General features: G+C 42.5%; 4 protein-coding genes across 5 annotated transcripts; 1 reads left to right on the forward strand and 3 right to left on the reverse strand.

Annotated features, from left to right (window-relative positions):
- On the reverse strand, window positions 1-2,673 carry LOC134193014 (beta-galactosidase BoGH2A-like). Its single transcript, XM_062661793.1, has one exon. The coding sequence runs from the start codon at window positions 2,534-2,536 to the stop codon at window positions 128-130; it is 2,409 nt and encodes an 802-aa protein (XP_062517777.1). The 5' UTR covers window positions 2,537-2,673; the 3' UTR covers window positions 1-127.
- Window positions 2,674-3,996: 1,323 nt separating this feature from the next.
- On the forward strand, window positions 3,997-6,016 carry LOC134193363 (transmembrane protein 91-like). Of its 2 annotated transcripts, XM_062662199.1 has the most exons (4): window positions 3,997-4,023; window positions 4,117-4,202; window positions 5,446-5,550; window positions 5,610-6,016. In XM_062662199.1, exons 2-4 carry the CDS (start codon window positions 4,128-4,130, stop codon window positions 5,751-5,753), a joined length of 324 nt encoding a protein of 107 aa, XP_062518183.1. In that variant the 5' UTR covers window positions 3,997-4,023; window positions 4,117-4,127; the 3' UTR covers window positions 5,754-6,016. The 2 variants fall into 2 exon arrangements, with proteins under 2 accessions (XP_062518183.1, XP_062518182.1); XM_062662198.1 differs by having other exon boundaries at window positions 4,015-4,202.
- Window positions 6,017-7,213: 1,197 nt separating this feature from the next.
- LOC134193362 (uncharacterized) lies at window positions 7,214-8,635 on the reverse strand. Its single transcript, XM_062662197.1, has 3 exons — window positions 8,403-8,635; window positions 7,997-8,320; window positions 7,214-7,905 (listed from the first exon to the last, which is right to left on the reverse strand). Exons 1-3 carry the CDS (start codon window positions 8,485-8,487, stop codon window positions 7,487-7,489), a joined length of 828 nt encoding a protein of 275 aa, XP_062518181.1. The 5' UTR covers window positions 8,488-8,635; the 3' UTR covers window positions 7,214-7,486.
- A 2,619-nt stretch (window positions 8,636-11,254) lies between these two features.
- Window positions 11,255-11,901, reverse strand: LOC134193359 (uncharacterized). Its single transcript, XM_062662193.1, has one exon. The coding sequence runs from the start codon at window positions 11,899-11,901 to the stop codon at window positions 11,386-11,388; it is 516 nt and encodes a 171-aa protein (XP_062518177.1). The 3' UTR covers window positions 11,255-11,385.
- Between the last annotated feature and the right edge of the window lie 25 nt (window positions 11,902-11,926).

The raw sequence follows: 11,926 nt of genomic DNA on the forward strand, positions 1-11,926 counted from the left end.
TACACTGACATGGCAAGCAAACGTAATGTGGCTAACGCAAAATTGATTCTATTCGACACTATTTGAACAGTCGGGCAACAACACTCACACAGCAACACCATTTAGCACCACACGACATAGTATGAAATCATTTGTGCTGCACTATTGATCCTCTAGCCACTTGCAGCACACCAAACTGATCGGAATCGGATACAACAGGAATGGTCACTTGATCACTTTCTAGACCCTCTACTGTGGCCTTCACAACAATATCAACCATCGGTGCCGACACGACGTCAGGAGGCAAAATAATCGTGTGACGACCCCCTTCACTATCAATTTCTCTCATACGATACCGATGATGAGCTGAAGACGCGTGATCAGCCGTCACCTGTATGATAGCACGAGCCAACCCATGAAACGCACTCCTCCACGTCACCTTATTCGGTTCGTGACAGATCGGATCTCCATTGCCAACGCCAATAATACGGCCTGGACCGCTGGAAATGCTAAAGGTAACGTTGTGTGAAGCAGAGTTGACGACTCGACCTTTAGAGTCAACAATAGAAGCCCTCACCATACCGGCATCTTGTCCGTTCATAACGAGAGCTTTTCCCGTTCCCGTATTCATACTTGGTACATCTACCGACAATTTGATAGCGGCTGGGTTGCCTGTTGTCTCTAACGTGTAGGATGCAACCACATGGCCTGCAGTCACCATTCCTACCGCAGTAAGATTTCCGGTGACGTAATCAACGTTGTCCCATTCTGCCCAACCTAGCCAACTGATTGTCTTTACTCCTTGAGATTTACCATTCACGAACAGTTCCGCCAGCGGAGCATTCGTGTACGCCTGGATGGTCCGTGTGCTGCCTCCCACATCCGCCTCCCAGTGCTGAACAATATATATCATGAAACCCGAATTACTATCCGCAGATAGCCACGAGGGGGATGTTGGATTGCCGAGCATGGGAGCACGGTAAGTAAGATCATGAGAGCTGGAACTCATGTTCGTCGAATTTAGAAGAAACCACGCTTTGTACCAAAATGCTGATGCCTTAGGAAATCCAGCCAGATCAATAGATCCGAATGACGAAGACACCATGGGCCACCCGTTGCAGCACGGTTCTCCATAGTAATCAAACAGAGTCCACACGAGTGTCCCGGCGACAAACTCGCGCTGTAACTCTACACCATTTTGACCAGAGTTGCAGTTTCCGTTGAAATTTCCAACGCTAGGTCGAGAGCTGTTCGACGTGTCTTCGCCACGATTGGTGATACACGAACAGCATTCGGATCCGATTGTTGGTATCTTGGGGAAATCTTTGTGAAAGCCATCAAAATCGTTTCCGTTCCGGTGAGAAAACCCTTGGACATCTAGTACAGGAGAGAGAGAGTCACCCAATCTGCCGTTCATGTTGGCACCAACAGGACGGTACGGATCTTCCTGTTTGGACACCGTCTTGAACATCTGGCCCACTTCTCCTGGTGCCGGACCGTCACTCTCCATGCAACCACCCTCGTTGCAAAACGACCAAACCATGACACTGGGATGGTTGCGATCACGTCTCACCATATCTCGCTGATCCATCAACCACACACTGTTATTACCAAAGTTCCTATTTTCGTCCCATACAACCACACCGAGTCGATCAAGAATGTCAAGCAAAACCGGTATTGGTGGATTGTGTGACATACGCCAGGAGTTGCCACCAACCGCTCTGAGCATTTGAGCCCGAAAGAGATTGACTCTGTCTGGAACTGCCACCCCCACTCCAGTGAAATCATTGTGATCACAGAAACCTCGCCATTTGTACGGAACGTTGTTCAAGAAGAATCCCTGGTTAGGATCCCATTTGGCAAGCCTTACTCCAACAGTTGTGCTAACGTTGTCGAGAAGTGTAGATCCAGCCATGACGGACGTCTGCAAAGTGTACAAGTATGGACGGGGAGTACTCCAGAGCTCAGCCTTTGAAATCTTAAAACTTGCCTTAGCCACCTCAGTCATATTAGAAGAAACAGAAACGGATGCCGACGTTGCTTCAACAACTTCTTCCCCATTCTCATCAAACAAAGCAAAATAGACTACAACGTTTTTTGCAGATTGAGTCAAAGCGTCGTTAGTAACTTCAGCGGTTGCCATAAACGTCGCACCATCCGAATATTGACCCTTCGTTGCATCACTAGGTTCATGATCATGTATTTCTCCTGTCACCTCCGATGCACCATACAGACCTTCTACGAACAGATGAACATGATTGGTTCGGATGAGATAAGTGTGACGGTAAATCCCACCGCCTTCATACCACCAGCCTGTTCCGCCAGCTGCTGTGCACATGACAGTCAGAACGTTCTCATTCGCCTCCCCGGTACCATACATTACGTTGCTGACATTGTCAAGACGAACAGAGAAACTGGTGTATCCCGACTGATGGTAAAGAAGAAACTGACCGTTGAGATAGATCATGCTGGCACGAAATATTCCCTCGAAATAGATCCAGATCGAACTGCCTTTCCAATCAGATGGGAGATTAAAATGTTTGCGGTACCAAGACATGTTTTGGGGCAAGTAGGCGTGGCTTCTCGGTCCGTCTCGCGAATACACACCGAAAATGACGAAATCATGAGGGGCATCTATGAGTTCCCAGCTGGCATCATTGTAGTCACGTGACGTAGGTCCGTTGGCTGCAGGATTGGGGACTTCCCTCCCTCCTCCAACCCATTTCGTATTCTTCGAACTGCAGTCGTTGCTCTGTCCCATCCAGCAGCCGCAGGCTGATGAGTTACAGCTTGCTTCGAATTGCCAGATTGCGCATGCCGGGTCTGCACAGCAAGCACTTCTGCAATTGTCTGCCGTCGTGGCGGCGTTCTTCTGGAGACCCAGACATTCAACGTTGCTCAGATTAGTTGGAAAAGCGGATGGAGGACAGGTTACATTAGACGTCACGTCTCCAAGGTGGAAACGCCATGCAAAATCAAAGTTGATCACTTCACGGCCAAAGCCTGCTTCTGCTTCTGGTAGAAGATAGGATTGCGTGCATGGCCAAAAGACTGTACAAAAGGCAATAAACAGTCTCATATCTCCTCTTATGTTGCCAATACCAAGCTTGAGTAGCTACTTCCACGTGACCACTACACAGTTGAAGTGATAATTATGCATGCGTAATTAAGTTTAATACTTGACTTAGAGGAACGATTGACGCAAGCGCATTAGCTAATCGTTTCTGGTATTTTTTCAAGTTGGGAAGTTTGGCGCTATCTCAGAGCAAACTTGATAGCTGAGCATTATCAGAAGCAACTCCAAGGCTAATTAATCATGTATATACTATATATTTTCTTAAATTGACCTGATTACAGAAATCACACCAAATCTGCTTTTTCAAACTAAAAAGGTTCACGTGACTTGTTACAGATATTTACTTATTTTTTCGTCGTTTCCTTTCCTAACTTCACGTTGCTAGCATCCTTCTCAATTTGAAAGATAGGCGACACACACACACACACACACACACACACACACACACACACACACACACACACACACACACGCACGCACGCACGCACGCACACGCGCGCGCACACACACACACACACACACACACACACACACACACACACACACACACACACACACAATGCCAATCACTTCAATTGCTGTGGCAGCTACGTCCAACCAAGTTCTACGTATTACTGCATGTTGACGTCTAGCTAGGAAAAAAAGCTAGTGGGCGAGACGTTCCTGTAACGAAGTTGACAGACCAACGTCACGTACAACGAAGCTGTAAAATGAATAGAATCTCTAGCTTTCATTAGAATTTCGTTACACTAGCTAGGAACGTTGACAAAACGGACAAAGAGCAACGCCTACTTGTCTAAACGTGTGGTGACCGAAACAATTTTCATCTCCCATCTGACTAAAAAGTCAGCTCGATCTGAAAAACGTTGACATCATGACTTTCCTCAACAGCCAGTTGTAGTAGTAACATTCCCCGGATAACGATGAAAACCTCACAACATCCGGGTAATTACCACGGACGTAAACCGGTACGTACGTGTACGTCCTGTATCTGACTTGTACAAAGCACTCCAGAATTCGCTGTTGGTCTGGAAGAGGCTGTCATTGTCATTTTTATCTAGGGATAAAGTTGATGATGTCTGGCTACGGGCGCCTGACGCAAGGATCGCAAACAGCAGCCTACACCATCGAAACATCTCAGTCTACGGTATGTCGGCGCTTTCTACACCACATCCTGTGACGCTTATGAGTTATGATCACGTGACTTAACATTCAGTACTGACATGTAGAGACAAATTACGAGGCCAGGGTGTCGGAAGGGCATCCGCCGCACGACTATGGCCGTACCACTTTTCAAAAAAAGGACTTTTATGGTCGGCCATTAGAGTATATATATATATATTTCCGTGTTAGATAATATATTTTTGCTAGCCTCGACCTCCCAGACCTGTGTAGCGCCAATATAAATTTCCCTGGGAGGCTGGGAGGCCCCCCGGCGCTACACGCTACACGGGTCTTGCAGGCCGAGACTAATGTATTACATTGCGTTGTGTACCAAATATTCAAAGTCATCAAGTCACTCGATATTCAGAGGTTTCTGTTTGCAGAGTCATATATGCTAGTGAGGAGTGACGATTAACGTTATTTGGCAAGTTATATAGACGCACAGAGAGTCTACTCCCTACACATGACGTTAGCAGAGGCATCACTCCCGTAGAGAATTAAGAAGCTCGACTTTCCAAAATTTAGCCATTAGAATAGCAAATGAGCGTATCGTGTTTTGAGTAGTCAGACTAGAATGTGTAATGTACTGTCTGAGTTAGTAAGTGCACCAGTACTGTACAGTACCCATTACCCTATATCAACATAGGTATAGGGCCACAGAGCCCATGCCACACAATCAGCAGCCTATGGTCACTATATGTAAAATAGTTCATCGTAAAAACAAGCTACAAGTGGAAGAGAACTAGAAACTTCAATAGACGACAGTACAAAGATACACTTGCATGTGCAGACTTGCCATGGATTGAGGTCCCCCCAATCTGGATGCCATTCCTATGCCTCTAATAATTCAAGCAATGTGTTCAAGAGACTCTTAACTAACCAAAACATTAGCCAAAGTCTAAACAAGTAAATATGTAGTACATGAGTAATATGTGGCCTTCCTCTATATCTGGGGGGTAGGGTGATATACGTATCTCTAGAGATAACAATATGTGGTATTCCGTAATACATGTCTGTGCCACCAATATTCTCTGACTCTGCAACCCTGATGTTATTTTCACTGTGTAAGTTAAGAGTGACACTCCCACACAAGAACCATATATGATTAGTCTTATAAGGTTAATATTTGTCTTTCAATTTTTATGCATAATTTGTATTTGTGTTCCCTGTTGCATATCATGCCTGTTATCTGTGACCCTAAAGAATTCTTCTGTTGCCATTGCCAGGTCCAGAATGTCGAGAGGGCACCAGATGACTATATTTGCCTTTCACTGTTCATGATGTTTTTTTGCTGTCCGATTGGTGTGGCTGCATTGTGCAAGTCTTTCTCTGTAAGTACAGAAAACTACGCAGGCGTATTCGTTAACTAAGTGTTTACAAATTTATCAAGGTTGAGCAACAGTATGGTGCTGGTGATGTGGGTGGTGCTCAGCGTGCATCACGATGTGCTCTCATTCTTAACATCATTGGGATTGCACTCGGCTCTCTTGCCATTATAACTGCAGTCATTATTGTTGCAATCGTGTACTCTTAAAATGTTAACAATGCCAGGAATAGTTAAGTTAGAGCGTTTCTTGCCAGCAGCAACATATGCTATTTACCTCTCTGCTAGTTAATTAATCTTTTAGTTGCAAGTGTAAAATTGAAACTCCATAATATCATTGTGTGTTCGTGTACATGAACCTCATCATGGTGATGTCACCAAACCTTTACTTTACACATAACATTATAGATGCATGTTCAATGTATCAGCCAATCTAAGATGCATGTTGTCATTCTCATAGTTCTACCTCTACTCTGCTCTACAGCTACCGAGCCTATATTGAGCTGAAAAAGAAGACCCACAGTAGAGCTAGAAATATACGTGGATACGTTCTATGTAAGTGTGTGTGTGTGTGTGTGTGTGTGTGTGTGTGTGTGTGTGTGTGTGTGTGTGCATGTGTGTGTCTGTCTGTCTGTCTGTCTGTCTGTCTGTGTCTCTGTGTGTGGTGTGTGCGTGTGTGGGAAATTGCAAGCAGACAGGACAGGACACTTTCTTAGGCCAGTCCATAAATATTTCTGTTTCCTGTTGTCAATCTAAGAAATAAGAGTTGGTCAGCAAAAAGATTTGGGCAGCTAAACATATTTGACCAATAAATTAATTAAGCTGTCTTCAAATAAGTATGCTTTCTCGGTTCACACAAACTCAAGTGTCTTTGGTTCGCCCTTAGGCTACTTTCTGACTTAAGCATGTGCCATAAGCCTAGTTAATTGACAATATTGGAGCTGATGTTGACGTCAACGTCAGCGTCCATATTTCGAACCAAGCTTTTGCTAATTTTGAGGTGTTGAAGGGTCTGGCATTGTGACCATAATTTTGGTGGTACATATACATACACTTTGCTAGAGATCTTACAAGTAAGTCCAACAAACTCCTCCCCTATAGCTATAGGCTCATACCTTCTAGCTAGCTAGCACTTACTGCAGCTGATATGTAGCACACTAGAGATTCAGAATCTTGTTGTAACAAGAGGTCGGACAAAAGTCACAAACGAACGTGTTCTAAAATGAAACATATGTACTCCAAAAATTGCTGAAATTTTAGTAAAATTAAAGTGCAGTACAGTACATATGTTTCATTTGTGAATAGGTACACTTACCTCTGTCTAGTGCTAATAGTTTTTCACTACAAAAATAACACCCAACTGCGTTTGTCCAAATACAGTCGTTATAGTGCCTGTGCAGTTTGGCGAAAGCCACTGCACGTGTGTGCGTACACACCCAGACCTACAATTCAATTCAAAAAGATCCAGGAACTATGAAGGTGGTGCTTGCCAATTATGTGTACAGCGTACACGTTGCAAGTGTACCTGATGAAATGGTTGTTCCATGCAGATCGCACGAATCAGTGGATGAGATATATTCAAACCTAAAACTTTACTGACAACGACTATGACCCAACGATGCCACGATAGTTAACTGTGAAATACATAAAGGTACATTATATTTCTGGGTTTAGGCCATTTATAACATAAAAACTAATAATTAATTAATTAAATTATAGCTGACCGACACTATCAATGATGAATCAAACGATAGATATACAGTACAACAACAGCATAATACGTGATAATAGAAAGATAATAATGAACGTGTCAGCAGTGATATGTATTTCTTTAAAAGTTACTGAAACAATCTAAACTTAGTGTTCTGTACTATTAAATATAAGAGTGTATGTGTGAGTCTTACAACATGTATGCAAGTGTACTTGTGTATCACCTTACTCGCTTATAATCCCACTTGGACCCTTCTAACCAGAACATCTTCTTCTCCATAGAAAGAATACGAAGTCACATAGCACTCGTACTGTTGACTTGCCTTCATACTCTGAACAGGCACATAGAGATTCAGCCATTTTTCGGTTGACCTTGACCAAGCTTGTGGTTCATCTGTGAAGGGTCTATGCGGTGGCGTATCGTTGCCCTTGTAGTGACACTGTCGAGTCTTATGATTACCTGTGACGTGAACCCACTGTAAGATATAAGGCTCGAATGTGTTCATTATGACTCCACACTTGACTTGTACCATGAGTTGAGTACTGTTTGTCAGATGAAAATAGTAGTTGTCAGCATCAGCTCTTGTGTATGCGGGTTGGTATCCCCTCAACACTGTTGTCAGAGGCAACACCTTTGGACTAGACCATGGAGCTAAGCGTACACAAAATAATATCATTAAAGTTAGTGTTGGGTTTAAATAATAAATAACAATGCATAGGTATTATAGATAACATGTGCTCACATCGGACAAAAATTCGAATATGTTTGATAGACACGCAGTTTGGAGGCATCCGTACAAGACAGTCGTATGATGTATTATGAGATGCCATAGTGATGTTGGTGAATATGAGAAGCATGCCACCACTGACATGATTATTGGACTCCTTCTCTTCCTTCACACTATTTCCTGGCAAGCCAACACCAATGCATTGAGTACATCTGGAAGCGGATTGGTCCCCATTGTCCTTCACCCAGCAGACTCGAGTGCCTCGATGCTCACGAGGCACAGGACAAGAAACAATTATATGATCGTGAAGGTTTACATACTCACTCTCTGATTTCAATTCTAATACACAAATTTCAACAACATGTATGTTGAGAATTTCAGTAAAGTCAAAGACAAATCATGTAAGAAGAAAGTTGCTTACTCAGATTATTTCTGCATCTTGTTGTGTCACTGGATACCAGACTGTACAATAACACCATCACCAGTCTCAGTGCCAAGTCAGTCATCGTGGTTCTTCGACCGTTTAAGTTCGAGTGACTTGTTCTGTTGTGAACTCCATAAACAAGATGTCAATGCATGGGCAACACTAAGGTGATAGAAGACAACGCCTCTGAGTTGACATGAAATAGCCAGGAAGTCTAGATCACAAGACAAACGACACCACAGCAATAAGAAACAGGAGATGGTGTTATGAGATCTTTATAAGCTACTAGCTGGACCAACTCCTTGAAATATAAAAGTAAAATCAAACTTGGCATCGATTAGCTAATAGCTGTATGTGTAAATTTCAGACTTTCCTAGCTAGGTAACAAAGAAGGATGCAGAGGAGAGGACAAAATGGAAAGTCAATCACCAGCTGTAGGCATGAAACCTAATGCCAACTAAACAGTTCAAGTTTTCTAGAACATTATCAGGTGCAGGGGCGTACCCAGCCCATTTAGTGGGTTGGATCTTTCAGTGCTTTAGTGGACCTCCCTGTCAGTTCAGCATGCTCTATTTTATATAGTTACTCTATTCACTAATTACAGGTTTATTGAAAGACATTTGTAAGTATGTAATACTGATAGACACTGCACATTGCATGCACCAAGGAGTTTTGGTGTCTAACTTTGCTTGCATTGATCTAGCTACACCTGGAACTGGCCAATCGAGACCCAGGCCAGGGCACTTTAGCAGTTTAGAATGCCATTGACATGGTGATGACGTCAATTGTGGAAGGATTCAAAATTGTGGCACCAGACCTGACGTTGGATTCATGGCTAACTTGGTCTAAGGGCCTGCAGAAAAACAGCTAACACTGTATAGAGCATTTGCAATCATTGACCTAATCAAAAGCACCGTCTAAAGCAGTTTGCTCGACTTAGCCGGTTTTTTCAGTTTGCACTTGGTCCTATTTGCTGATATCACTAATAATCAAGCGGTACAGTATCAGAAACATTTGGCACCAGCTATAAATAAGGCCAGTAACACTGACATCTGGTGCAAATATTGCATGCAGAATGGTTGTATACGAATTGAGGTAAGAGGCTGAGTGGACCTCTGACTAAAGTGGATCGGTTCGTTTGCATCCCTCTAACCCCCCCTAGGTACACATTTGGGGTGCAGTCGATTAATTAAGCAATGATCCTATAGGTTAGTGAGTATGACACCTACCAAGTTGATATCTTGTTACCACTTGATGAAGTTGATCACACTAAATCAGTAAATATAGTCACATATACAGACACTGTTGTTACTATTATTGCTGTTGTGTGATTATAATTAATTTAATTAATTAATCAATAAGTTTACAGCAAATTGTATTTGGAGCGTCGTAGTCATGATGTGCTTTGTTTAAAAAATTCTTATTTGGATAAGATATTTCATCGCGTTGCCATGTATTGGCTGGTGTTAGCTCCATCAATTCTATTAAATTAACAAACTTATCTATTAGGAACAGTACCACAGAAAAGTGATCAAAACGTTTGCAGTGTGTACAAGATAACCTTATTTGGTGTACATTAATAGCTGAGTATAGATAGCTTCATACATAATGTAAATCAATCCATAGCCAGAAATTTATTGTAGTCAATGCACGGTATTAGTGTGGAACATTAAAGGTGCAGAATTGTTTCACATCATGTGACCTGTAGTAATACTATAGTCTAAAACTTAAAAATTGTTGATGGTGGCTACATCACAGTAACTGTATAATGTGTACGTGCATGCACTCGTGTGCTCACGTGTACATACACTAACATATTTGGACAAAGCAGTTCAAATAGTGAAACAGCAATGATAGGGCTAAGTCCTATAAGAAAAAAATCAAATCAAGTAAACAGGTGAGAACTGGGTTCGTAAACCCTTCTGGCCATTTCAATTTTCAGAAAAAATTGAAAACCTCTTGACAAAAAATTAAAAATAACAGTGAAATCTTAATACTGAAATTTGAAAATTTGAAAATTGAAATGGACGGAAGGGTCATGGGCGGAACTGAACAGAAGCAATGTGGTGTAAACACGACCGCGTGCTGTCTTTGGATTTCAGGTTTGCTTTCCAATGATATTCAGCAGCTTTGTGTTAATAATCTCAGTGCTCTCTTTCTGCAAACACGTCGATCAATGAGACCATCAACTCTTGGATTGACCATAGGGATGATTCACTAAGCAGTGGAGTCAATGTGGATGCATCTATTAGACCTTGATCCGCAGTCACGAGATGAAACAGATGTCAAATATTGAACACCTTCAAGCAATTGGCACTTTTTCCTTTTTTCTATACACTGTAGCTGCGATTGAGGTTCTCGTTACTTTAATAGTTTTTGGTCAAGAATGAGCGATTATGATGTCAAGCAACAACATGTCTCACTCATTCACTCACTCACTCACTCACTCACATGTAGGACAGTACACGTATATCAATCTACAATTATTTGTTCCAAGCTAAACCTTATTTATGTATTAATGATGTAACTATACATCTAACGTAAATATTAATTAAGCCATATATGTATATCATTGCTGACATATCTACTGTAGCCTACATAAAGTCTATGCAAAACTGGCAAACTACAGAGTCCTGAATGCAGTTAAAGTTAGGCTGCACGCGGCACTCACTCATTTAATCACATACACACATACACGCACGTGCGAAAACACACACACACACACACACACACACACACACACACCTTGGCGATGCTTGTGTTTCACGAAAGTGCACTCTAATACCTGAAGCATCTACCTATCCACCTCCAGTCAACTAGCAGAAAGAAAATATCATGGCCTCAATCAATCAAACTGATGAAAGTAGTTTATTATCATGATCAGATCGACTAACAGCACAAAAATTTGATACAATTCATACATATCAATAATCATACTCCAAAATATACAGTCGTGTCTCTCCATCAAAACCATAATACACTATTGTACCGAAGCTAAGAACTGTCGTTCAAGAGTGAAGTCATATGTGAAACGTGAAATGTCCAACTGCAGCAAGTTGTCCGCAGTTGTAAAATAAGAAACCACTTGTTTTGCCTCCATAGCAACTCTTAGATGATCGCCAAGCCAAACAGGAATATCCGTCACTTTCACGAAATCTGCCGCGTCACGTGACTCGAGTCTGCACATTTGACGTGCCGCTGATGTAGGCGATGATGGACGACAGGGTACATGTGACGTCACCCTGACGTCATTCACGTTCCTCATTCCTTCTGCAGAAGAAGAGGAGCAGTAGGAAAGCGACTCTACTTTCTCTTGCGACACGTTGTGTGGATGTTGATTGTATACAGATGCATCCATCGACTGAATAACAGTAAACCCGAATTCGTCGTCTTCGCCGATGTCCACCGCCGAGTCGTGCACTGGCGGGTCCGTTTTATAACTGCCATAATGCTGAACATGTTCTCGTCCAAATGCTGCCCGGAGGGACCTAAGCATCTCGATAAACGGCAGGACAAAGATG

This window comes from Corticium candelabrum, chromosome 17, assembly GCF_963422355.1.
Source record: "Corticium candelabrum chromosome 17, ooCorCand1.1, whole genome shotgun sequence".
NCBI classification, from domain to species: Eukaryota; Metazoa; Porifera; class Homoscleromorpha; order Homosclerophorida; family Plakinidae; genus Corticium; species Corticium candelabrum.